This window comes from Diorhabda sublineata, chromosome 8, assembly GCF_026230105.1.
Source record: "Diorhabda sublineata isolate icDioSubl1.1 chromosome 8, icDioSubl1.1, whole genome shotgun sequence".
Taxonomy (NCBI): domain Eukaryota; kingdom Metazoa; phylum Arthropoda; class Insecta; order Coleoptera; family Chrysomelidae; genus Diorhabda; species Diorhabda sublineata.
In genome coordinates this window covers 9,414,347-9,441,904 of record NC_079481.1, presented here as the reverse complement: position 1 = coordinate 9,441,904, position 27,558 = coordinate 9,414,347, and the positions used below count along the sequence as shown (strand labels likewise).

Here is a 27,558-nt window from a genome sequence, read left to right as displayed (position 1 = left end):
CTTATCTTACCCTAGATCAACAGATATTTATATAATGTCGCAATGCGCCATTTATTCTATTTTATATGACAGGACCGTCTTGGATATCACAAGGTTTCAAGACGAGATTATCCTGCAAATTACGATACATAACCTAACCTAACCTTATCACCAACTTCAGTTCAAGTAGAAGATGCACAATCCAAGAAAATTGGAAAATAATTGAGATTCGATTAATGAAAAATGATGAAAAAAGATGTGGCACAATAAACAAAGTTTGATAATCATTCAACTTACCATATATTACTTACCATATATTAACAAAACAATATACAGAAAAATATATCGCGTGAAACTGAGCTAAGTCGTGCGTGCCTAAATCTCGAGGAGCAGCGTAGTTGGCTTTGCTATTTCGAGTCTAATACAATCACGTGATCTTCACAAAGAGACGAGGAAACAAAAAATCTTTGAATGCTTCTAGATGGAAGACTCTTTGGAATAATCACCTCTTGATGTGAAAAATACAACTCGGAATCAAACTTAGACAATTATATTGAATAATTGGGTGAAAATCACAAATGAAAGGTATCTCTGTGAAACCAATTGTCATGTCTATTGTCATTTATTGTTGATCGATGACTTATAACTTTTATTTGACCAACGGGATCACATTTCAGTTAATTTTATCATTTCGGAACATCTACAGCTATGATGCTGTCAAATGCTTCAGACATCAGTTGCCAATCGTTGTCAGTCTTAATTGGGATTAAGGCAACTTATAGTTTCAGTTAATTTGAATGCTAAAGGGCAGTTTTCCAAATGTATACATCAAGCAGTTCTTACAACCCTTCCAATCTTTGACCTTATACCCTAAATCGATATCTTGCACTTTCTTGAGAGCCTTATTAAGCCTCATTAACTTATTCAGAATCGAAATCAGGTCTTCATAAAGGGGTCCAAGAAATGACTCTAGCTCTGCGGATACTAAACTAAATACAAAAGAAAACAATTCGACTTATAGGCAGAATTTGGAAGGGAACGCAGGGCAATCAGAAAAGAATACTCCTCATCTAGAAGAACTAAAAAATTGTAACATGCTTCAAGTTAAGAAACCGTAGATACGAGTGCAGTTACGAGGGACGTTCAACATGTTTTTCGACAAGCTTGCTATTCATGGGTGTCTCACTCAAATTACTAAAAATTCGCGTGGAAACCAAGGTTTTTCCCGATTCTCAAAGCTCCTAGACACCCTATTGACGTGTTTTAGTTCATTATTGTACAATTTTTTTACGAAAGTTATGATATCATTACACAAGCTACCGGTTTTGTTTTTTCAATAAATCATATAAAATTAACGAAATAGGAGTGTTTAAATCAAATATTTGTTTACATTGAAATATTTTCGTAAAGACAAAGAAAGTGTACTTGGTAGTGGCGTCTATATTAAGCTTGTATGTATACCGAAACGTTAGCTATGTTAATATTTGTCCACATTAAATTTTATTGCAGCATGTCTGCTATATGATGCGTCTTCTTCGTTCTGCTTTTGACAACGCGTAGAGAACATATGTATACAAAATTATTAATAACTCGACTTGTTAAACAGATGATTTGCGGTCGTATTCTATACTAGCTTTCTGGATTTACACTACTTCATTGTTAATTATCCAATCAAAATAAAGAAAAACTTTATGTCACAAAAAAACGTTTTTATTTCATTATTATAGCCATGATTACAGAAACCGACTAAAAGTTACGTGAATATTATTTTTAAATTGTCGTAAGTTTACGTATTTTTCTCTAATTCTAAAGGGTTTTGGAATTTAGTCAAATGCCAATTAAATGAATGACAGGATAATAATAAATAATAAAAATGTGGAAATATTACTGGAATTTCATTGGAAATTTATCACAGTTCGGAATGTCCTCTAAAACTGACCCATATTTCACAGAAATAATGAAAGCGTGTAAAGAGCTCATCAAATTTCCAAAGAGAAAAAAACATATGGAGGAAAAGCAGTTGATTTGGTAGGGGTACGTGGTTACTTATCGATTTTCTTAGTAGCTTCCGCAAAGACCGATCTATCGAGGTTGCTATCACATCTCTGAATGGTCTGAAGTTAACGCTTGTGCTCCCCCGGGGATACATCCTGCATATTGGTGTCGCGGCTTTAATAAACTCAGCTAACATCCAAATCTGTAGATCTCAACAGATCATCACCATCAATACCGATATCGAAAGTTTTTTGGTGTGGAGTGAAAGCAATTTTGATTGAGTTTAATGCATCGAAAACTGGAAGATCAGGATTTGGTTTTGACGCTTCCTACCTGTCCAACATTATCCCACCTAGAGGAATATTTGAAAGACCTCCTCGACAGCTCATGAACATTTAGTTCGCCTTTAAACATCGTTTAGGAAAGTGCGACTACCAAGGCACGTCTTTCCCGAATACTACAACCTATATAAGTTGAAGATCAATATCCAAAGACATCTCCTGGAGTTCGGTTTCCAAGCATACAGAAGAAAGCAATTCGACTTATAGGCGATCCAGAAACATGGAGAGCTTTGAGCATAGAAGTCTCTGTTTCACCTAGAGGAGTATTTGCAAGAGAAAACTTAGCTCATGCTACACTGGATTCGCGTGCAGACGCCCAGGAAGTCTTTTTGGAGAAGTGCGACTACCAAGACCGAATACTACAACCTACAGAAGTTCAAGATCAATATACAAAGATATCTCCACACTACAGGCACAATTGGAATTACATTTTATATAGAATTCAAGATTTTGAGATAATGATAAAAAATCTCGTTACGTCACTGTATAGTAACATTTAGCTATCACCTAAATTGCTATTTGAGAATCATAAGTTTTAGATAACTATTCATAAAATTGTAGACAAATTGATCATTTTATTTGATACTTTTACGACCCTCATTATGAGCCGTAAATTTAATATTTCGAGAATGGAGTCAAAACTTTCGAATTCTTTCCACCTTAACGACATCGTTAATTTTAAATTTTCACGGGATATACAATGTGCTTCAACGAAAACTTATTAGATCCTATGAACCACTGAAAAAAAACGAGTGTGGAAGAAAAAAAAATTAATGAAGAATAGTGTAGATGAAATACCAACAGAAACTAAAGTTTTTTATATAATTTTTGGTTTAGGATGTAAGATATAGAAATTTTATTTTTTTTTTAAAGTTGAATTCGAATTTTGTGTTGACCTTTATCATCAAATTATTTCAATACCGTCTCTAATAATGGAAATTATTCTAAAATACTACCCTATATGTCAGCGAAAACGCTCGCAAAGAGAACCGGAAACAATTTTTAATATTTCAAGTGAAATTCGACTAAATTGGTAAAAGGTTCTAGCAACTTTTTCAATTCTTTAAAATTAAAACTTTCAGCGATTTCATTTTGAATCGAATTGAAAACTTTTTTCCTCACGAACGAAATAAAAAAAGTGTCGCAATTTCACTGGATGATATATTTTTGTAGTAGGACACGAATTTTTCAGTAAACAATCTACGCGACATTATTTTTTATTAGTATGGAAATTACATTATAGTCCATTCATGTAACGAGAGAAAATACCCGACTGAAAGAAATAACAATAAGTAACTTTTACCTAATAGCTTTATGGTATTTATATAAACGCTCATTTTGTTCATACCTCGTATTATATAGTCGTAATTAAAGGAAAATTAGAACCTAATAAAGAATTATTAAATTGTACTTAATTAAAATGGTCAACATTCGACGGACGAGCTTCGTTAAAGCATTTTTCATGTCTTAATTGGCACCAGCCGGCTATATAAGAAAACGTAATTTCCATTTAGTTGAACTGCTCTTAATTATCATCATTTCCTATATTTAATAATTCTTATTTCAAAATCATTAATTTATTTAAAGTATTTAAAAATTCCCCTCGATTTCCAAGGATAATCATACCAGATATTTTTCCTATTCCAGATTGGATATTTCCTTATATGGATAATCCTATACGAGGGCTGCTACTTAAGGGTGAGGTGCGAAAAGCGCACAGGCACATTTAGAAAACTTTTGAATAATCATTAAGTTAAAACTAAAAATCAACAAACCGTCAGTAACATCTAAGATTTTCCAAAATGAGCAAATGTTCACTATTAGATAAAATATCGAACAAAAATTGATTATTTTTTATAAGAATGATTGAATTTTCGCTTAGGTTAGATTAGGTTGGGTTCTTCTTTTTAATAATGGGTTTATTTTATGTGTTAGGTTCAAAATAATTAAAAAAATGCGTATTTTCCACGAAAAACACTTTTTAATTTAAACAACTCAAATAGCCCTCGTATGACAACACGTTCTGAGAACGATCGCCATTAAAAATGTCAAATGTCAAATGTCCAACCAAATTTAATGATGACAATGTTAAATTTGACAAATTCGCATCATATCACAAAAATTAAGAAGTAACCCTCGTGGATAATAGAAAAATCACAAAATAAATTCGTGGGATATTAGTTTTTTCAATTTTTTTTGACGTGCTGAATCCAAAAATGTCTTTTTTATAATAAATCGTAATTCTTCGATATGTTTCATATCACAGCAATATAAAATTTAAACAATGTCACATGAATTTTGATTGTTTTCTCAAAATATTTGAATATTTTTTTGAAATTTTATCATAAACAATAATTTTTCAGACTTGAATACGAACGAACAAATTACTTAAAAACCCAACGAAGCAAATGTTTTCAGATAGTTGAAAATTATATAGTTTCCTTCCTTGTACAACAAAACAAAATCTCATTTTACCTGAACCGGGCAATTTTCCTAATTTCCTTACTACTTGGAATTGTAAAATTTCACTTGAAAGCAAAAACTTCGAAATAATCATCCCCGTACTCGAGTTCTACTGCAAATAGGTTTAATGTTCCATCATATAAAAACTTTTTCCTATTCCCCAATTTATTCAAGAGCTTTAGCTCCATTCAAGAGCTCCGCTTTGTTACGATATACATTTCCTTTGTTACTATCTAAGCTTCTTCAAAAAACAACCGTAATTTTCATGAGAAATTGTCTATTTGTCATTATCCGACTCAATTAATCCACAGTATTAAAAAATGAAAATTTATTTTATATATTTATTAAAACTGTTACATTTTGATACTACTGCGTCGAAATGACCCCAATGAATTGGTAGGTATTGTGTAACATTTGTTGGTTACATGGATGGTGACAATAGTTGGTATTTAAGGGAAATACAAAAGCAGGTAGAACGTTTTTCTGATTGTCCGAATACCCTAAACATATGTAAGAGACCTTTCCCTACACAATAGAAAGACTGACGAGCGTAAAATTATACAAAAACGCACGATTTAGAAGTAGTTTTTGTGGAATAACAGGAAATACATTTAGTAATTAAAATCTGAATGGACTTCCTGCTCTTTTTAAAAACAATTAAGATGTCTTCGCACGTCAGGATTAAAATTCAATTTAAAAATTTAATTTGTTTTAAACGGCCTCGTGGAACGAGAAATATGATGACTTTGATAAAGTTGAAAAGCATGTTATGACAGTTCCGAATATTCAGACTCGAAGTGCTGCCATCCATTGGCGTCGAACTCATTTTCAAAGTTATGGGAATATTTGAATATTGAATATTTGAATTTATTGCCAATGTCTGGTTAAAAGATATTTTAAAAAAAATAACTAAACAGCTGCTACTCGATGTCGCGTCTTTATATATAGAAAACAATGACATAAGATGTGGAAATTTAATTGACAAATGACAGCTGTAAAATTTTATTTAAAACATGAAACTGTGTAAATTTAGTTTACGGGACATAGTTTTGTTGATTATTAAATTAGAAATTGATAATTAAAAATACTAAGAGAATATATTATCCTCGAAAAATTGTTATACGATTTAACTTCATTAACTTATATTATAGAAGTGATTTCCAAAGATAATTAATACAAAAGCTAAAACTCACCGCAAATTACATTCTGAATCAATATTATAAACATCAATTCGACGATGATGGCGTCGTTAGAGCGAAATTAGTAATACAAAATTTAAAATTGGATTACCGCCCCCTTCCCAACTAAAATCTAACGGTTTATTGTGTTTTAAAACGGGATATTTACATACCAAACGTTATTGTGACCCAAGGGAAATCCAACATGAGGAAATTAAATTTTAATGAACTATTGCGACCGATAATAATAATAATAATAATATTAATATTAAACGTTGGGTTCTAATAGGAATAAACTGATGTTTTACATCATTTTTCAACAAAAAAATTTCATCTAATTCTATTAAATCACATACTGATTGACTGACGGAATTAATATTAATTATAAACATTTTAATTGCATTCGAATTAACTTTGATCAAAAGCATGCACGTTTATATATCCAAAACGAATTTCTCGAAAATTCTAGAAATTAGAACAAATAAATAAATAGACCTTTTTAGAAATTAGTTAAAAAAACGAATAAATTGTTTAAAAACTAGTGCTAGAGCTTTTCCATGTCGCTCTCCCTGCTTTTCAATCAAATTTCTTGAATTTTCCTGTCAATGTGACTTGGAGGAATCACATGTTTTTTAATTGTAGCAGGAAGTCTTCTACAAGCTCAATATCATATAGCGAAAGCTGTCCAAGCCTTTTAATTATGAAAACCCTTCGTATTTTATTTTTTTTTCTGTATATTTACATGTCATGGTTTTCATCTCGTCAAATACGTTTAATCAACGATAATAAATATTCGAAATTTGTAACTGTCACGAGGTAGATACGCGGTATAAGGGCCGCTCTAACTGTTGATAAGACCAGTTATTCCAATCGTAATCTAGCAGTAACAGATAACAGATAGACGTGATTTGTGTATTACTTGATAACGGGCATGAAAACGTAATTAATTTCGCTATGATTTAGGAGTTTGGGAGTTACACGACGCCCGACTACTAATGAGATCTGTAAGGGAGAACGCACCGTTACGAATAGAGATGAAACCGTTACTTTAACGTTGAATTCTTTATAGAAACAAACTTCAAATAATTAACCACGAGTTACTTATTTTATTTAGTATTTATTATAAATACTTTGTTGATAAACAGTTGATAATATGAAATAGCGCAAATCTCGTAAAGTTCCGTCGTCGAGTTTCAAACAAAGACTTTAGATTTAGAAGCAAAGCTGCTATATTAGTTTCTGCATCAGATTAGAGCGATATTGAACTTCGGTAACTTGTTTAAAGATTATATTCACATCCGTACAAAATCTAATCAACTTAATTAGATTAGGGAGTTTGTTATAACTTCAAAACAAGTTTGTCAGTCAGTTTCTAACGTCGTAGAATCGTTATACATATAAAGATTATTTAAAATTAATTCCAAAAATTAACATAATATCTTTAGATCTTTAAACCCAACAATAGGATAATTGCACGGTTTGAGAAAAAATTATTCAAAATTCAAATATTTTGTAGGTAGTTTAAACATTTCAGTAAGGTTGCCATATTACGTGACGTCATAGGTATAAAATGAACACTGAACAAATGATACAAAGTGATTCGGTTATCCTAAAATGAACTTAAACTGTGAATAATACGAAAAATTGTATTTAGAAACGTCTGATAAAGTTTTTTATGATGCCAAAAAATTCGAATATACAACAAAAATATTGTTTATGGTACCACTACACGATTACACTGCTGTGTCTTATTTTTATGTATATAATATTGAAATTTAACTTATTCTATCGTATTTAAGTTTATTACGCTTTTAATATTTACCGTGATTAAGTAATAATGTGACAATTTAACCTATAAAAGGTTTTTTCACTTTATTCTTATATATAGAAAAATATTTTATTTATACTTAACTAATAAATGAAAGCTGTATTATAACAGCACACGATACGTTGCCGGCAACGATTATCTCTGGTTAATAATGACTAGTGACACCTCAACTACAAGATATGTGGATCTCAATTTTCTTTAATATGTCAGATAATCGGCTTTCCTGCAATTATGAAGAGTTTTGCAACCAGACGACATATTTGTCGCATACTGACCAAAAAAAACAACATTTCCATTTATTTTCATACAAATTTTCATTAGCCTACTTTCAAGCTGGATCAAATTTTTTATACATCGTAAACCTCGGCTAAGATTGACTTAAATACCTTAAGCTATTCGTGTTTTATGGTTTCATTGACTTTCGAAGAGAAAAAAATCACATGCAACTAAATCTGGAGAATACTGTGGTTAAACAATGATCTTGTTATACTGGAATGAGACGGCGTATATTCACAAATGCGGTTAAGACGAAAAATTCAATTCTTTTAGTACGAACTAATCCATAAAAGATTTCGAAAGCCTCTGAGAATTTAGAGCATCATTTTCTCAATTTATACTTAACTAATAAATGAAAGCTGTATTATAACAGCACACGATACGTTGCCGGCAACGATTATCTCTGGTTAATAATGACTAGTGACACCTCAACTACAAGATATGTGGATCTCAATTTCCTTTAATATGGCAGATAATCGGCTTTCCTGCAATTATGAAGAGTTTTTCCATTTATTTTCATATAAATTTTCATTAGCCTATTTTCAAGCTGGATCAAATTTTTTATACATCGTAAACCTCGGCTAAGATTGACTTAAATATTTTAAGCTATTCGTGTTTTATGGTTTCATTGACTTTCGAAGAGAAAAAAATCACATGCAGCTAAATCTGGAGAATACTGTGGTTGAAAAATGATATTGTTATACTGGAATGAGACGGCGTATATTCACAAATGCGGTTAAGACGAAAAATTCAATTCTTTTAGTACGAACTAATCCATAAAAGATTTCGAAAGCCTCTGAGAATTTAGAGCATCATTTTCTCAATTTATACTTAACTAATAAATGAAAGCTGTATTATAACAGCACACGATACGTTGCCGGCAACGATTATCTCTGGTTAATAATGACTAGTGACACCTCAACTACAAGATATGTGGATCTCAATTTTCTTTAATATGGCAGATAATCGGCTTTCCTGCAATTATGAAGAGTTTTTCCATTTATTTTCATATAAATTTTCATTAGCCTACCTTCAAGCTGGATCAAATTTTTTATACATCGTAAACCTTGGCTAAGATGGACTTAAATACCTTAAGCTATTCGTGTTTTATGGTTTCATTGACTTTCGAAGAGAAAAAAATCACATGCAACTAAATCTGGAGAATACTGTGGTTAAACAATGATCTTGTTATACTGGAATGAGACGCGTATGTTCACAAATGCGGTTAAGACGAAAGATTCAATTCTTTTAGTACGAACTAATCCATAAAATATTTCGAGAGCCTCTGAGAATTTAGAGCATCATTTCCTCAATGTTTTGCTGTTATCGTCGCGACGACTTTACTGAATGTTTTGTGCTTCTCAAATATTAAAAATCGCGATAAAGTAGATTTTCGAAAAAAACCAGTTTTACTATATTAATCCGGGTCAAATTTGATCAAATTATTATGAATTTAATTATTACCGATAGATTATGGCTTACATAACCTCGTTTAATAAATAATACAGAGTATATTATACTACGTTGATGGACGCCATTATTATAGTAGAAATATTTATGGTTATGATGGTTATTATTGAAGTACTAAAATTTTTATATAATATAATTTAAAATTAATGCGTCATAAACAAATTTTATTAACCAAAAAAAAAATGATTCGCAGGAAGAACGCCTTCTTCATGTGTTAACCATCTTTCCATGTCGTACAATATAACAAGATTATTCTGAGGTAGAGGTCAAAATTCATGTTTTTGAATTCCATGAACGAGCTCTTTGCTTTTTTCATCCGGCACTTGATCTCTATGTCTGACGACCAGTCTTCACATAACCCATTCTGGAACTCAACTATATTGATATTGATTCCCATAAGCCGACTGTGTATTCCAACTACTTCCAGGAGGCTTTGGAGGTCACTCATGTTATCTGCTATCAGGATTATTGACCTTCGAGAGCTTCCTCAAAGATGTCTTCCAACCAAAGATTAAACAGAAAGGGAAGAAGAACTTTGTTATTAACTTTAAGTGCAGCTGATTGGTTCCAATACAAGTATACAGTATTTGAACGAGTTTATGGTGTTTTACTCCCTGTCAAAAGCTTTTTTTTTTAATCTATAAAACACATAACTACATATTTCCTGGGATCGTAGCAGTTCTAAACCAGTACTTGGGCTGCAACTAGTGCCTCTTTCGTACCTAATCTAAATCGGGGTGAACCAATAGAGATGTGGGAAGTTTCCTGTGATCTACATTTAGTTAAAAAACTTTTGAAACTTTTTGATACCCTCGTTGTTTGATAATTTTAGCAGTTCAACCAGGCACTCGAGCTTGCTCAACAGTTTTCTTATCTTTTGAGATATCTTTTGCTCTGGTAATTCTTTTTTTTTGTAATTGTGGTCTTTCATCTGCAAATAGTTGCTCTTGTTCTTTTTGATCTTTTTGTTTGGATCCTATTTCTTCTTTTGCCTTATTTACAATTATTTCTTCATGTGTTTGATCAGCTGGTCGTGATAAGACCAAAATTGTTAACGTTTTGTTGGTTCTGCTTTTCGTTTTTTCCTATCAGTGATCTTCATTTTCGATTCTGTTCATTTCTGTTGTGGAAAGGACGTGGTCTGATTGAATATTGGTTCCAGGATATGTACATGTTCTTAATATTAATATGTAGTGTATTTTTTTTCTAATTATGTATTTATTATTATTTTTTTTGTTCCAGTTAATCGACGCTAGTTATAGAAGTAGTCCTTCTCTCCAGACATCGGCTGTGATAGTTTTATGTTCCGTACTTCTTGGACTTCTTGTATTTATAGCAGTTATATTAATTTGGAAGTAAGTATAGGGTGTGTCGTTATTAAATTTATTTAACGTAGAAAGCTTCTGTATTTTTAAAAAAAAAAATGCAAAGACTAAAAATTTGTCGATTCCTTCTTATGATCTGATATGCGTCAAAGAACGTTTTCATGATGGAGCATGACACCGAAGACGGCGGCGGCGGCGGGGTAAATGTATCTTTATAAAACGACTCTCTCTAATTAGTTATCGCTATAGCAACTCCCCGTTCCATCCGGTTCCCGAAAGAAGAAAAAGTATTAACTACATTTCCTTCGCCTTATGGTTCTTCTATATCGATTGTAAATTCTAACCAAACAAGGACTATATTTAATATTATCGACATCAAAGGGATGAACAGAATATATTAACTAATTTAATCATTAAAAGGTAGTTCGAGGAAGTTAGATAAACCACATTTTTACGAAAAAATATTTGTGAGGTTCTCCAAATTTGTAGAAAGAAAAATTTCCTTCATATTATGATTGATTTTGTTCTAAATTTATCTGTTTTCCAAATTTCCAAATTTTAAACACTGTCGATCAAAATTTTTTGCTTTTATGACGTGAAACGGCATATTTTTTCGACTCATTTATTAATCAATGCCAATAAAGTTTTTCATGAGCTGAATTTTGATGTGTGAAAAGCTTCAGTTATAATATGCGGAATTTAGTGATAAAATCATATATTTCCCGGACTCACATATTTTTCGAGACAACATTTACTGTACTATGGAGTTGGGATATAAAAAAATGTATCGGTGGAACAAGTTTATCTAAGAATTAGAGCAAACGAGCTACTTAGTAAATTTGACAAAAACCAAAACAAGTTAAGGGATTTTTTATCTAAAGTATGCCACTCGAGACCGTCAAAGACCACCTAAACGATGCCGGGAAGGCACTAAAACTCGCATTTTTTCAGATTATTTTTTATCGTTAATTTTAAATTTTAATTGATTTAGGTCATCTCTGGTGCCGTCATTTTTTGGTCGTTGAGCTGAAAAGCGGAAAGATCTTTTACGGTTGATAGCATCTTTATAAACATTTTCTGAAAAATTTTTCATACACTTTGTCTTAGAAATATAATACCACAATATCAAATCAAACGAGGGTGGTTCAAGAAGTACCCGGCCTGACCTAGCAAATGTTTAAAGTTTGAAGACGCCACGTTGAAAGAAATTGTTCATCGTTATGTGATATCATAATTTTATTTGAAAGGCACAACCAATATAGAAACTTAACTAGATTCTACTCTGGTTGAGACAAGGCCGTAAAGGACTAGCATCGCAGTGGACGACCGAATGACGACGAAATCCACAAAGCGCACTAAAATTGCGCGAACTAGCAGACATAGTTGATATTTCAAAAAGTGCGGTACATCGCATATCAATTGAAAATTTTGACATGAAAAAGCTGTGCTCAAGATGGGTGCCGTATTTGCTCACAACGTGGGTCCATCACTTCATACTCGAAACATAAAAACAATCAAAACAATGGACTAAAAAAGCGGAATCAGCTCCGAAGACTACAAAGACCGTTCCATCTGCAAGGAGTGGATTTATTGGGATCCGCGTGGGATAATTTTCATTATTGGAACGTTTAAGAGAAGAAATTAAGCAAAATCGGCCTTTTTTGGCTAATAAGAAAGTGTTGTTTCATCAAGAGTCAAACATCCGTTATTACAATAGTCAAAATTAATGAATTAAAGTTTGATTTGATACCCCATGCACCCTATTCGCTAGATTTACTTCCCTCGTATTATTTTCTGTTCCGAAACTTGGTGGTAGAAGATTTTTCATCGACGATATGGTGATGTTAGTAATTAATTGCTATTTTGAGTAGCTGGGGAAAGTTAAAAGGAGATTACGTGTGGGCCAGGTATATCTGGGATCAACCTCGTACATTAGAGAATAATAAACAAAATAAAATAGAAAGAGTTTTCAAATTTCATTAAACATGTAGAATTGATTCGCAAATGTCACACAATGCGTTCATTCTTGCGGAAATATCTACTGTACCAGTCCAATATCCAGTCACTCCTGAAAATTCTATTATATTTTTCATTGTTGTCTGAACAATGATGGCGCGGTTACTTTAAATGAAAAAATTATATTTAATATGAGACTGAATCCGAATAAATCGTAACTGCATAAAAATATTTTATACGGAAACACGAATTTTTATAATTACAAATGCAATTTGACGAATTAATTATAGAATTGATAATTTTTACAATTGATTTTCAATATACAAGAGTTGTACTAAATTTTCAATCTTATTCTGAAAATTTCAACCATTTAGACGGCTAATGTGAAAATTTTTCGAAAAAGGAAAAAATCAAGTATCGAGCAGTTTGTTTTTGAAAGGCAATAAACCCACGCTAATGAAATATCACTCTGTATTATAATTTAGGACTGTAAAATTTCGGGCAGTTGAATTCACAAAATTTTATTATACAACTACGAGGGTTGCAACTAATTATCTCAGTTCTCTTGATGGGAACCATCAATCATCTGATTAAGCGATACAAAATGTCCCTTATTTCACCCTCCAGTAACGTATCGTATCGGATTACCTCAAGTTACTCTTGTATTCGTTAATATTTATTATAAACTGACTGATTTGAAAAAAAATATATGAAAATTATACAGATTTTCTAGACAATTAGGAAATTTTTGAAATAAAAGTGATGATAAACGATCCGATTCTTTTCGAGTTGGGAAAATACTTGAAAAACTGTGAAAATTCTTCAGCAAACTTTCGGATTTTCGTAAAACGTTTTAATTGTTTCCTCTAAACTTTGGATCATAAATTTCGTTCTCTTTTGAGTAGAGTTACGGCCACAAACACGCTCTATCCCAAGAACCCTTCAAAATCCAACAACTATTAACTTTACCACTTTATCCATGAATTCCCGACTTTTATATCTGGTCTTAAATTTTTCGAACTCGCATAAAATTTCGAAAACGGAGATGTGCATCATAATTCGCGCCATGGAAAAACACTTCGTATACAGTCCTGCTCATAAGTTTTCAAAATATTAATTTCGTTATAATCGATAAGAATTTTTGAACTAACTTGAACAACAATTTCCTTGAAACTTGTTCTTTCTTTTCATTAATTCTTTATTTATTGCATCAACCTCTTTTACTTTACTATCTTACAATTTTTTCTGATTTCTGATATTTTTTCCGTCTCGTATCCATTTTCTTCTTCATCATTATTTTAACTAATCAATTTTGACAAAGAAGTTTTTTAAAATATCATTTTCCACTTTATTTCATTTAATTTTTGTTCTTATTTTCATTTTCTTTCCCTTTTTCTTTAATTTTCTGTGTATACCATACTAGATTTTATTAATGAATGAATACAAAATAATTAAATTTACTTCAATAAAGTTATTTCTTGATATAATTTTTTCGAATACGGTTCTGTCGAATGTATATAACTTCTGGTATAAACGTTGACGATCTATAAACGAAAACCAGCTGTTGGGAGACAGTCAGAATGTCACGTTTTATAATATTTTAATCCAATTCTGTAGAATACAAGATATCTAGTGGTCTTAAAACGATTAAGTCAAATATATTTAATACCAGCTAACTGGCCCACCGGTGCTATTTATCAAAAATATTAAAAACGAAAATGTGGAAATAAATTTAGAAATTGATTTTTTTGAGAAATGATACTGGGTTCAAAGAAAATTAAACGTGTTGTTAAGGCCGCATGATGCAAGACAACGTGCAATGCAATGCAAGATGCAATATTTCTTGCTCAAAAGCTTGTGCAGATGAAGTTCAGCTAAAGATCGCTTGGCAAGATGCTATACAACGTGCAATGCAATGCAAAACGCGATATTTCTTGCTCAAAAGCATAAGTAGATGAGGTTCTGCTAAAGGCCACTTGGTATGATGCAATACAACGTGAATTAAATTGCAAGACGCAATATTTCTTGTTCAAAAACGTACACAGATGAAGTTCAGCTAAAAGTCGATTGACATTATGCACTAGAGCGTGCAATGCAATGCAAGATGCAATATTTCTTGCTCAAAAACGTATACAGATGAAGTTCAGCTAAAAGTCGCTTGACATGATGCAACACAACGTGCAATGCTTTGCAAAACGCAATATTTCTTGCTCAATAACGTACACAGATGAAGTTCAGCTAAAAGTCGATTGAAATATGCATTAGAACGTGCAATGCAATGCAAAATGCAATATTTCTTGCTCAAAAACGTATACACATGAAGTTTAGCTAAAGATCGCTTGACATGATGCAAGACAACGTGCAATGCAATGCAAGACGCAATATTTCTTGTTCAAAAACGTACACAGATGAAGTTCAGCTAAAAGTCGCTTGACATGATGCAATACAACGTGCATTGCAAGGCAAATCGCAATATTTCTTGTTCAAAAGCATACGCAAATGAAGTTATGTTCCACGCAAGATCTTGCACTGGCAACATTATCGTTGTTTTTGCGTGTTATTGCTAGTGAGAAATCTATTTATTTTTGACTTAACAATCAATCTATCCATCAGGATCCAAAAGTAAGAAAGCAGCAGATATAATTATTGACAGCGATTCACTGACCATTTATTCACTTCGTTAAATATTTCTACAGTTGCAGCTCGGTAGCTGTTTTAACAAATATACAGGTGAAACGAATAAAAACTTATAAAAATGGTTGTGAAATTTCAAGGATATTATTGGCGTTTATCCTTAAATAATTATACTCTAAGTCCGATAATTTGGGGATTACTGTCGAGAACTAAGTCACCTGGTGAGGCTCTAGGTGACGAAATTATGAGATTTGCATTTAGAGAGTTTGATAATTTGATCACGAGGGTTATGAATCTATTTGCAAACCTAATTTTCCTTTTGCGAAGGATGGGGACTTATCTTTTTGTCAGAAAATTGAATTTCCTCAGTTTGTGATTATAACAAGTATCCGAGGACCGAATTAAATGAACTTTTTAATTCTTTTTTCTTAGATGGAAATGAGATGTTGAGTTGAGATTTTTTTACTTGGGATTTAATTTTCTGGATACTCTCGAAATAAAACTTTGTTAATTTCTGCGAACAGTATTTAGTTCAAGAGACAATTGGATTCCACTTTTATTTTGGTTATTTAAGATTAAGAAAATTTGAAACTTTTTTTATTTTATTTTTCTTTTCAATAATAAGATATTTTCCAAAAATATAAACTTTCATCGACACAACGATAATGACGAAATGAGAGGCTTGCGAATAGTTTTTAGACACTTACCAATTTGGTTGGTGAAAGAATTGAATTTTGGTATTCATTATACCTTATTGGTAATTGAAAATTTGGAATTTGGAAAAAAATGTATCATTTCTTATCCATTGTTGGAAAATCTTTGACCACCGATTAATTTTTCAAGTCTGAGGAAAAAAATAATCCGAGGGGGTTAAATCAGGCGAAAATGGCGGGTGCGGTAGCTTTTCGAACTCTAATTCATTAATTTTGGCCGTTGTTATACCGGATGTGTGTTAAACCAAATTTCTTGTTGCTCGATCTTTTTAAGTAATAAATCCGCCACACTATAACCATTCAGACGTCATAAATTCCCCCTTAGGAATTATAACTAAATGTCAACTTAACTTATAATATCATCATTCGTTTCGACGTTTTTTCCCGCTTGGAATTCTAATGAGTAACTTCTAATAGAACTCTAATCTTAAAACTAAATATACCTCAAAATATGACAAGTAGTCGCACCCGTGTTGTGACATTTTAAATAATAATTCACCCAGCTGAGCTTCAAATTTAATCCTCATCATAATAAAAATAATACCACTAAAATAAGTTTAAAAAAAAAGGTCTATAAACACAATCGGTTGCGAAAAATACCCCCTCGATCAATCATTTCGCAACGATTATTCAGTCGAGTAACTCCCGACGGCCATTGTAATGTATCTGACAAGGTACAAAATATTTTTGTAAGACGATCTTGAGGAAGGCCAGTGTTTTATTTCTCCCAACACACCGAGCGGAGGTTTTTTCTTATGTTAATGGTGTGGGTATCACATCTTTGCAAAAGACAAGCGGATGTTTACGATTTCGTCCACGTTTAAGGTTTCGAATTTCATCCGGGATCGGCAGGTATGATTTATGGAGCGAACATTCTCTGAAAGTAATTCTAAACGTCTACAGGGAGGCGGGCATTTATAAGTTACTGAAAGAACGATGATTCCTTCAAGAATATATGATTTTTTAGAGGGTGATACACGTACGGTGTTAGTTCAAACTTTGCTTTTTGCTCATCATCAAGTCAAGTCTTGTCGAAACGCCACGTCGTGGAGAATCGTAACAATACGCGATCAAATTTTATGTAAAGCTTGGTAAAACGAGCAAAAAGATTCATAATTTGATTAAGGAAGCCTACGGTAATGTTGCTATGGTTAGATCGGATGTTTTAGAGTTGCACAAGATATTCCAAGAAGGTAGGAAATGCGAGACTAACGAAAATGTGTTGTAAGAGTAAAATTTATTGAACTTTGATCATAATATGAGTATCAAAATTATTGATGGTACCGATATTTCTGTATTAGGAGCTATGGATAATCTAAAAAGCGATCCACCAGGATCTATACGCTCAAAAAGAAGATTACGACTCGGTAGAAGCGTAGTGAAGCAGGACCTGGACAGCATTCCTGTCCAGGCGTTTTTGTAACAACAGTGACAATAATTATGAATATTTCCACAGATAAGGAGCAATATCACCCAGAGTAGAATCAAGTGCAGCTTTTATATTGGTTGGGCTGAGGCCACATAACGATAACCACTGAAAACTATTGATGGCTGCCAAACAAATACTAAAGAACGTGGTGTCTTCTGTACAGATTCTGTACTTTCTAATACAATGGTACTTTTAAAGCAATTACCACCATCTCTAGGTGAGGCCAGGTACTTCTGGGTCCATGGACAGGCCAAAATTACCGTGTATTGAAGGTTACATAGCCACAGCATGAGATTGATTTCAATAAGTATATAATTACAAAGAAAGATTAGACCTTTTGCAACAAAATAAGAAACACTTCTAAATTCATATCGGGTCCGTCATCGTCTCGTATTAACTATCAAAATATATCGAGAAATATACTGTAAGAATATAACTAAACTTTTCGTAGTAATTTTGAATTATGTTGATGAAAATCTCTGAAGGAAAAGCCGTTCTGTTATTTTTGAGAACAAAGAAAAATTCTAGTAAACACATTTGAAATATTTAACGGAATTAGAAGTTTTGTATTCGGAACGTTAGTTTGAATTATGTCTAAACGCCTACTGAGTTAGCAGAACATCTTGAATGTTGTAGAGATGAAAAAAAAAACGACAGAAAACAATGATAAACAAAAACGACAAAAAGCCCTATAAATTTCGTTAAATTGGACACTAGAAAAATTTTTGTGTTGTATGTGTGTGGAAACTGAACGAATTCAGAATACAATGCACATCGGAGTGCGGGATTAGTCGGGGAAAGTTAGGAAAACGCAACTTCCACAATTTCTAACAGCCATGATAATCCTGGTAGTAGCGAGAAGAGCCATTAGCTTTTCCGACGGCTTAATGACTTCCTGGGGGGTGGTAATAGATACTTTTAATGATAATGAACCGGAACGTACGTAATTACTATTTTAGCACATGGATTTTATCATTTCAATCAAAAATTTTTCACTATTAGACCTTTTAACATATATACGTCGTTATCTAAATCTCAATAAGCTGCTTCATCACCAACAGACTTGATTCGTTGGGGACGAGAATCATTAGAAGATGATCCACGTGTGTGAGGTCCTCATCAAATCATCAAATTAGAGGAAAAAATTATTCTAAAAACAAAAGGTATTGCAACAAACACCGCCATTTCCAAAACAAGTATTCTAAAGATTCCACATAACAAAAGTATTCAATTTCACTTCCAATCCACCAAGAATTAGCCTAAGATTGTTAACGCTGATAAGGGTCACAAAACCCAAAAACCAGAAAGTGTAATCCTTACAAAAAGGGTGGACATTCTTGGTTGAAGACATTTATGGAAATAAACCCTTAAATCCGAGTTAGAAAAGCCCGTCAAGAACCCAAATCTATCCCAGAAATAGATGTGGCAAAACTTATCAAAAGCTTTAACATCAATACCCAGATGGAATACCACCAATCGTATTGAAGAATTCCGCTACTGAACTAACAAGTCCCCTATGCAAAACTCTTTTCTCTATCATATAAAAGAGGTCTTGAAAAGCTGCTTGGGATCAATCCGATCCATTCAAGTCGCTATGGATGGACACACCTCATAAAGGTTTGAACTCAACGTGGCATCCCACAGGGATAAATCTTGTCATATATCTCTCTTCCTCTTGTACATCAACGACTCGACTCGGCTACTACCTAAAACCGTAGGCAGTAACAGATCATCACCAATGGGGAGGAAACAGTCTGATCAAAGAACCAGGCTGTAAGAAAAATGTTCTGGAAAAATCACGTGGACGATTTAGCCAAGGCAACTTCACGAAAACTTGGAGCCCTCTTCAAGACCAAAAATCTACAACTTCTAATCCTCTACAAGGTCTAAATTCGTCCATATTGCTTGCACATTTGGAGCTCAACTTCCAAGCATACCTCAAAGGCGCTCGACTTAATACAGAAGAAAACAATTCGATTTATAAGCGATACAAAGTTGACCAGAAACTTGAAGCATAGAAAGGAGGTCGCCGACTTAATTTTGTTTTATCTGTACTAGTATTACAGATGCTCGATGCAAAACCCACTCGATAGATAGACGTTGCTTCTTTTGGAGGAGTGCAAGCCTGAGAAAGAACGTCTTTCCCCACCATATATCCCTGATCTAGCCCTATCCGACGAGTTAAAAGATATAAGATAAAAGATTTAAGGGCGTTGTACGAAAATTCTTTCATATTAATCTGATTGTCTACCAGAAATCTTCATACTCTGAAGATGAGACTCTTTTCTAAAAAGTGTAATACGGAAATTATAGATTCAAATTAATGGTGGTTATACACATTCCAAATTCACTAGTATTTCTTTCCACTGCTTCAATTCAAAAACAAAATAATAATCTTGTATTATTAATTAAAATTTTTTACAGACACAAAAGGAAAGTACAAAATTTTCTCCCTTGTAAAAATTCCCCTAGAAATAACTGTGATGTGAACGCGGCTGCCGGTATCTACGAGGATCTTCACGATGTTATACCGAGGCCTACACCCACCCACCACCATCATCCCCAACTAGCAGGAAGACATATCGTCGCTCCATCGATAGAGGTAAGTAAAAACAATAAAAACCAAATATAATTTTACGAAAAAGTCGACAATTTCGAAAAATTTTCATAAAAACTATTGAAATTGTACGTATCGTACGTAGATGAAGTAAAAACTCACCTCTAGATATAATCATCATCCGCACCATAATCCAATGGGTCTGCACCATGTTTTCAACCATTTTCACCAAAATCGCGAACCGTATAGAATCATTTTCGCGGCGAGCTGTTGCCTTTACCACATTTATCACTTACATTAACTCATACATCACATAAACTATCCCCATGATACAAACTTGAAAGTCTACTACGTTAGAGCAACCCCAAGTTTAGTATCTGTGTTTATAGAGTAACTAATTTCCCGTAATAATCGATTTGAATCGATTATTATGAAGAAAAAAGCGTAACCCGACAGCCTTGTCCTCATAATTAAAAAAAAATCTTGTAAAAACTGTTCGTACATATCAATTTTCATCGATATGTTCGAGCAGTTTGTAGATATGATGACGATAAAAAAGATTATTGAATTTGAGAAAGATTTTCAAAAAATTACGAGTCTTTATTGTCCCGAGAGATAGATATGTGATCAGATTTAGAATATCGCACACAAAAATTAATTTTCTAATCGAAACTATTCGTTAATATTTTATTATTATTCAAAAATTTTTTCTTTTCATTTTTCCTCCAAACCAGTAATGGACACCATTGTAGAATATAATGAAAATATTTTAATTTTTTCTTCCATGAACAGTCTAAATCAAAAATTCATTACAATTCAAAAGCAAGTTTTCACTTCTTACACGTTTTAATATGTTTTTTTTTTGATAAATTCGAATTCAAAACACACGTAAAAATTGACGAACTATTTCGGATTTGATAAAAGAATTTTGAGACTTGGACACTTTCCAATTACTGTTATGTAATATAAAATGTTTATTTTTAATTAAATCGTGACCCTAATCATCGTAATTGCGAATCAAAATTTATGTTTTTAATAAAAATTCAATTTCTCTCTCCATCAAATGGAATACGAAATGATTGTCATGTTTTTTATGAATATAAATGCTATATTATTGAAGAAAACATTGTTATTTGTTTTTTTTTTTCACCTCGTAACTATCAGTTACGACAAGATCAGTTGTAATTTTCGATCTAACTATCTCATTCAATGAAGAATTTTTACAGTAAAATTAATTTCTTCAAGTCATTACATTTTAAACGTTTTTATGTTATTTTGATCAATTTAATTTCAAAAAATACGTAAAAAATGACGTTTCGGTTTATTTTGAACAGTATCAAAATATTTTAGGACATAGACACCTAAAATCATGACTATCAATGGATAATTAATTTCCTACATCAAGAATAATCACTTGTAATCACCGTTATGTCATAAAAGACATTTATTTTCGCCTAAATTTCGACCCTAATCATTGCAATAAGGCCGTTTTGGTTTATTTTGAACCGTTCAAAAATATTTTAGGACCTAGACACCTAAAATCATGACTATCAATGGATAATTAATTTCCTACATCAAGAATAATCACTTCTAATCACTGTTATGACCTAAAAGACATTTATTATCGCATAAATCTTGACCCTAATCATCGTTTTAATCATTGTTTCGGTTTATTTTGAACAGTATCGAAATATTTTAGGACCTAGACACCTAAAATAATGACTACCAATGGATATTTCATTTCCTACATCAAGAATAATCACTTCTAATTACTGTTATGTCCTAAAAGACATTTATTATCGTATAAATCTTGACCCTAATCATCGCAATAAGGACGTTTTGGTTTATTTTGAACCGTTCAAAAATATTTAAGGACGTGCACACCTGATATCATGACTATCAATGGATAATACATTTCCTACATCAAGAATAATCACTTTTAATTACTGTTATGTCCTAAAAGTCATTTATTTTCGTCCAAATCTTGACCCTAATCATCGTTTTAATCATTGTTTCGGTTTATTTTGAACAGTATCAAAATATTTTAGGACCTAGACACCTAAAATCATGACTATCAATGGATAATTAATTTCCTACATCAAGAATAATCACTTTTAATTACTGTTATGTCCTAAAAGTCATTTATTTTCGTCCAAATCTTGACCCTAATCATCGTTTTAATCATTGTTTCGGTTTATTTTGAACAGTATCAAAATATTTTAGGACCTAGACACCTAAAATCATGACTATCAATGGATAATTAATTTCCTACATCAAGAATAATCACTTCTAATTACTGTTATGTCCTAAAAGACATTTATTTTCACGTAAACCTTGACCCTAATCATCGTAATAATGATGTTTCGGTTTATTTTGAACAGTATCAAAATATTTTAGGACCTAGACACCTAAAATCATGACTATCAATGGATAATTAATTTCCTACATCAAGAATCACTTCTAATTACTGTTAGGTAATGAAAGAAATTTATTTTCGCCTAAATCTTGACCCTAATAAAAAATATGACATATGACAAGTAGAATAAATGGTATATTATTGAAAAAACGTTTTTATGGAAGGACTAGTTGCAACTTCTGACCTATTTGTTATATATTTCGACAAATATATATATATATATATATATATATATATATATATATATATATCTTAAAAACTCAAATAATGCAATATAAACTACTATATCATCAAAATTCACACTACTGTTCGTATTTTTATAAATAATATGAATATATTTAAAATTTAGACTCGACAATATTGTATTCAAAACGAATAAGTTGTCGTACTACCTTCGTATAGACGAAAATTAATAAAACATGACAATTTTTACGTGTCTTAACCTATAAACTGCAAAAAATATAACTGAAAGGGAAAATCTAAATATGGCAACATTTAAAGCACTCTCAATGAATAACAAAATAACAAAAATAGAATATTGAAAAAAGTGAGATATTTTTAATTTTATAATAATATAACTAAAATCTAAAATTAATTTTTCTCTTATATATGATAATATACTGTAATTCGTATAAAATTATCTTTTTTTTAAGCATTGAAAATATTATTGAATCTATTCCTGCCATGATAAAAAATTGAAAATCAAACGTTTATATTCTATTTTTGACATTCATTACAACAATCACCTACCTTTTAGGCAACTCGCTATATCCTCGACACAAATAACGTTAAAATCTGTAAAAAAATGAGAAAGAAACTGTAGACATAGAGTAGGATAAAAAAAGAAATGAGAGAAATTATAAAGTTATTTTGAATAAGTTGAAATACGTTCAAAATGTAGGGAGATATTTGAAAGTAAAGAAATTAGTATACAATAGAATAAAAGAAAATTAGAAATATTTGCATCGTTTATCAGTACGTAGAATTATTTTTCATTGAATCCACAAAAACTCCATCTTATATAAAATCATCTAATCGTCCAAAGACACCTACGCGATACATTTAAAAGCCAGGTATTTGTGGTAAATTATAGCTAGACTACAGCTAAGCTAACTGGTAATATTTTGTTGTTAGTGTCATCCGCTGGTAACAATAAACACCTTGTATAGTGAGCCAATGGATTCTTGTAGAAGAAAGGACGAAGAATATAAAAACGTTATAGAGGAAACTGAACTCATAAGTACATACAATTCATTTTAATTTAATAATAATCTATACTGCTTTTTGTGTTTTATGTGTGCTTCGTTCTTTGTGCAATTAAAACCTGCCATTGGATTATTATCAAGTAATATTTGTACGATAGGGTTACCCATGCGAAATCTAACCTATATTTTAGACAATTTATTTAAATTTTTCTAATAAAAATATTTATATATATTGATATATCATTTTGAATCATATAAAAATTGCAAACTAGATTTTTAATAGAAAGTTTTTGCTAAAATTATTTATTAAGTTTGCGAATGTTCATTTGTTTTCAAAGAAAATGGAACTCACCGAAATTCATGTTAATTATAATCCAAACACTTTTATTCACAACACTTTCATTACACATAAACACAATTTTTAATAATAAAACACTAAATGATTTTTAGATGAATACAATAGATATAAATTAATAAAAAATTAAACAATAGTTCATACACATCGACATCACTCTAAACTTGTCCAGACACGACTCAAACAACCACATACTAAACTACCATGGAAAGTAGACATATTTAATTTTCTGGAAAAATGTCTGCTCCATGGTCCCTTAGTAACAATAAGAAAATAGATTATTTATCACTCAATTTCTTCATTATTTTATTAATAATAAGTAAAATTTATCATATATTGTTACTTTTTAAGTAGTTTTATAATTTATAATGCATTTTCAAATTTTTATTGCATACTGTTGGTTGCATAAGTATTGGGGCTTGTTGACCCAATTGTTTAGTTCAGATTATTTAAACAATAAATCTCTAATAAATAAATTAAAAATGGAATCTTTGGAAATTAAACTCGAGTTTTATTTTTTTATTTTGTATTAAATTACAATCTAGTTTTAATAAGTAATCTGGTAATTGATAAACTACAGATCACAGATATATATTTTTGTTTTTCTTTATTTAATACTCCTTGTATATATATATATATATATATATATATATATATATATATATATATATATATATATATATATATATATATATATATATATATATATATATATATATATATATATATGTATATATATATATATATATATATATATATATATATATATATTGATGTATATATAATTCGTAATTTTCAATATTATATTAAAATTAACAGTTGCACAGGGTATTTTCTTCCTAAAAGCAAAAGTACCTTTTTTTAACTTATTGCTGAAAGTATAAAATAAAGAAAAATATTTTTGAAATCAATTTCTACGTAGAAATTCAATATTATTGTATTTTGGCATATTTAAAATAATAAAATTTCAATAATTAGTTCGTATGTAACACTGATTGCATATCTACTGGCGCTAATTAGTAGGACCATTACATTTCAAATATAATAAAAACAAGTGTATGCCAAATTTATGAATAAATTAATTAAAATTTACAATATTTTAAAATTTTTATTTAATAGAACGATATATTAATCAATGGTATAATCAATGAACAAAAAAATTTTGAATGGTTAATTCATAAGTAAAAGAAATGACCTCAAAAAGCATGTTGTTTATAAATTATATAATAACCAGTGGCGTACTTATGAATATTTCTCTACGTTTTGATATTTAATTTAAAAGAAAAAAATATATGAATACTGAAAAAAGTAAAATACTTTTCAACAATAAATTGATTAAAATGTTAACTTTTTGTTTTGTATGGGCATCCCACGTGCGAATTAACCCAAATTTGGATTTAACGTTTGGTAGAGGTTTTTTCAGTAATTTTTTTGGAAATTGTGAACTGCACGTTGTCTAATTGATTGCTAATATCATTGAGAGATATTTTGAATGATGTTTTCTTTCACAATATCTTTTAAACCCTTCAAAGATACGATCTAAATAACGATAAGTTCGGTTTTTGACAGGTGGCGGTTAATTCTAATTTATACATAAATTTAAATCAAAAATACGTTTTCGATATAATGATTTAATGCTTATTCGTATAAATTGTAAGTTTTAAAAGGTGAAATATGACGTTTTCTCGATTTAAATAGTATATTTATTCCTAATTAACTAACGACATCTTTCTTAAAACCGAATATTTATTTTGGTGCGTCTTTTCAGATGATCGACGTTAAAAATAATATTCACTATCCTAGCGGCTATCCCATATCACAACACCCGCCGGTTTTTTTATGTTCTTCACCAGGACCTGATCCGTATTGTTCGCAGGACATCTATAATCCAGTATACGAAGAATTGAGTGATCCGGAAAGTGAATTAACACCAGCCCCTCACAGCGAAGACGAATTCGCCGAGGACGAATTATCCCTTGCTGGCGAAATGGAACGAAGAAGACTTGATATACCCCCGCCGCCATATCGACCCGAAACGGTAAGTCGTAACGAATTTATTTTTAAATAAATATAACTAATATATTTTAAATTGTTTTTTCAGTGTATACGTCGAGATATACCAAGATTTCGACGTCCACACGAACCTCTCCCGCCCGTACCGGGTAATAAACGTCACAGAAGTCTCGATAGACGACGTCAAGAATTCCACGAAGGTATGTTGTTAGACGCTCTACTTCAACTCTATCCCAGAGTAGGAAGTGTCGAACATCCTCCGACTCGAGGACGACAAATACCCAGTATAACTCAAAGGATACAGTGTATGACGCCCGGTCCTTACGAGACGGTGCCGGTGATTGGACATTTAGCCACGTTCAGACCCGTTCCGAAACCTTATTCGCAAGATTCCGCATTAGGTTCGGATTCGGGTTATAGCAATCATACGAGTATCAGAAGTTCGAATAGGGGTAGAAGGGATCCGAGGCGTTTATCGCAACTAAGCGCCGAATTAGCTTTGACTTAATAAGGGGTTTGTATCGGTTTTGCGATCGACAATGGCAATTTTAATATAGTGCAATTATTCCCTATACATTTCGTTGTTTCGCCATTCAATTCACCTCATTTGATGCCATTTCCTTCTGTTTGGGTTGTCTTACACACACATCTTTATACAGTACGTCCTCAAATAAATGCTTAATTTAATTGATATTTAAAATTCCCGAAACAGATTTTTTTCCTACAAATTCTGCTGTAAAAAGTCACTACCACATTTAACTGTAACTATTCGCCATTATTTTAACCCTACTTGCCATAATAGTGAGTAAAAACAAGGGTAACATTGAGCTTCAGCTAATATATTGAGTTTTGCAAAAATTGTACTAACACCTGTTCCTCAAGTAACATTTTTGGAATCAACCCAAGGGAAATCTGTGAAAAAATAGTGGTAACTTCACAATACGAAAGTATTTCACCCTGTATATTAAATTAAAGCTATAAAAACCATTTGTTTCGAGAATTTCCGATATTTTTTATTTGAAATAACATTATAGACGAATAAATAATATAATATGATTAAACGGGATTAATATAAAATAACAAAAGCAATTTTAAAAAATATTATATTATGTGTCTTCTTCTTTTTTTATCGTTTGCTGTCGAAATCTTGTTTTTTATTATCTGTCAGAAATACCTACTGGCTAGGCAACCAGCATTCCACGTTGTAATGCTAATTCAAATAATTCCACTATTAAAAACATCATGTCGTATAACCGTACGAAATTATAGTTTACCAAAGTGTATAAATCGTTATTTTATTATTTTCAAATCTGAATATTATGATTAATATACAATAATTATCAATTTATATATCAATAAATTGTTTGCTTAATTATTCCATACCATATCTGGAAAAAATGTGGGTAATAGAAAAAATAGAGGATC

At 31.4% G+C, this 27,558-nt stretch overlaps 1 protein-coding gene and 1 long non-coding RNA gene across 3 annotated transcripts in view; one reads left to right on the top strand and one right to left on the bottom strand.

The window, feature by feature from the left end:
- Positions 1-20,546, bottom strand: part of LOC130447289 (uncharacterized) — a 188,436-nt gene extending 167,890 nt beyond the window's left edge. Inside the window, exon 1 of the long non-coding RNA XR_008910233.1 lies at positions 20,307-20,546. This is a non-coding gene — a long non-coding RNA (uncharacterized LOC130447289). The remainder of the gene's footprint in view (positions 1-20,306) is intronic.
- Positions 1-27,434, top strand: part of LOC130447286 (uncharacterized) — a 52,998-nt gene extending 25,564 nt beyond the window's left edge. Inside the window, exons 3-6 of one of the 2 annotated variants that reach the window (XM_056784016.1) lie at positions 10,773-10,885; positions 20,012-20,189; positions 25,997-26,158; positions 26,222-27,434. In XM_056784016.1, coding sequence (XP_056639994.1) covers positions 10,773-10,885; positions 20,012-20,189; positions 25,997-26,158; positions 26,222-26,641 — 873 coding nt within the window. In that variant the 3' untranslated portion in view covers positions 26,642-27,434. Of the gene's footprint in view, positions 1-10,772; positions 10,886-20,011; positions 20,190-25,888; positions 26,159-26,221 lie in introns of both variants that reach the window. The other variant, XM_056784015.1, reaches the window with a different exon arrangement.
- The last annotated feature ends 124 nt before the right edge of the window (positions 27,435-27,558 follow it).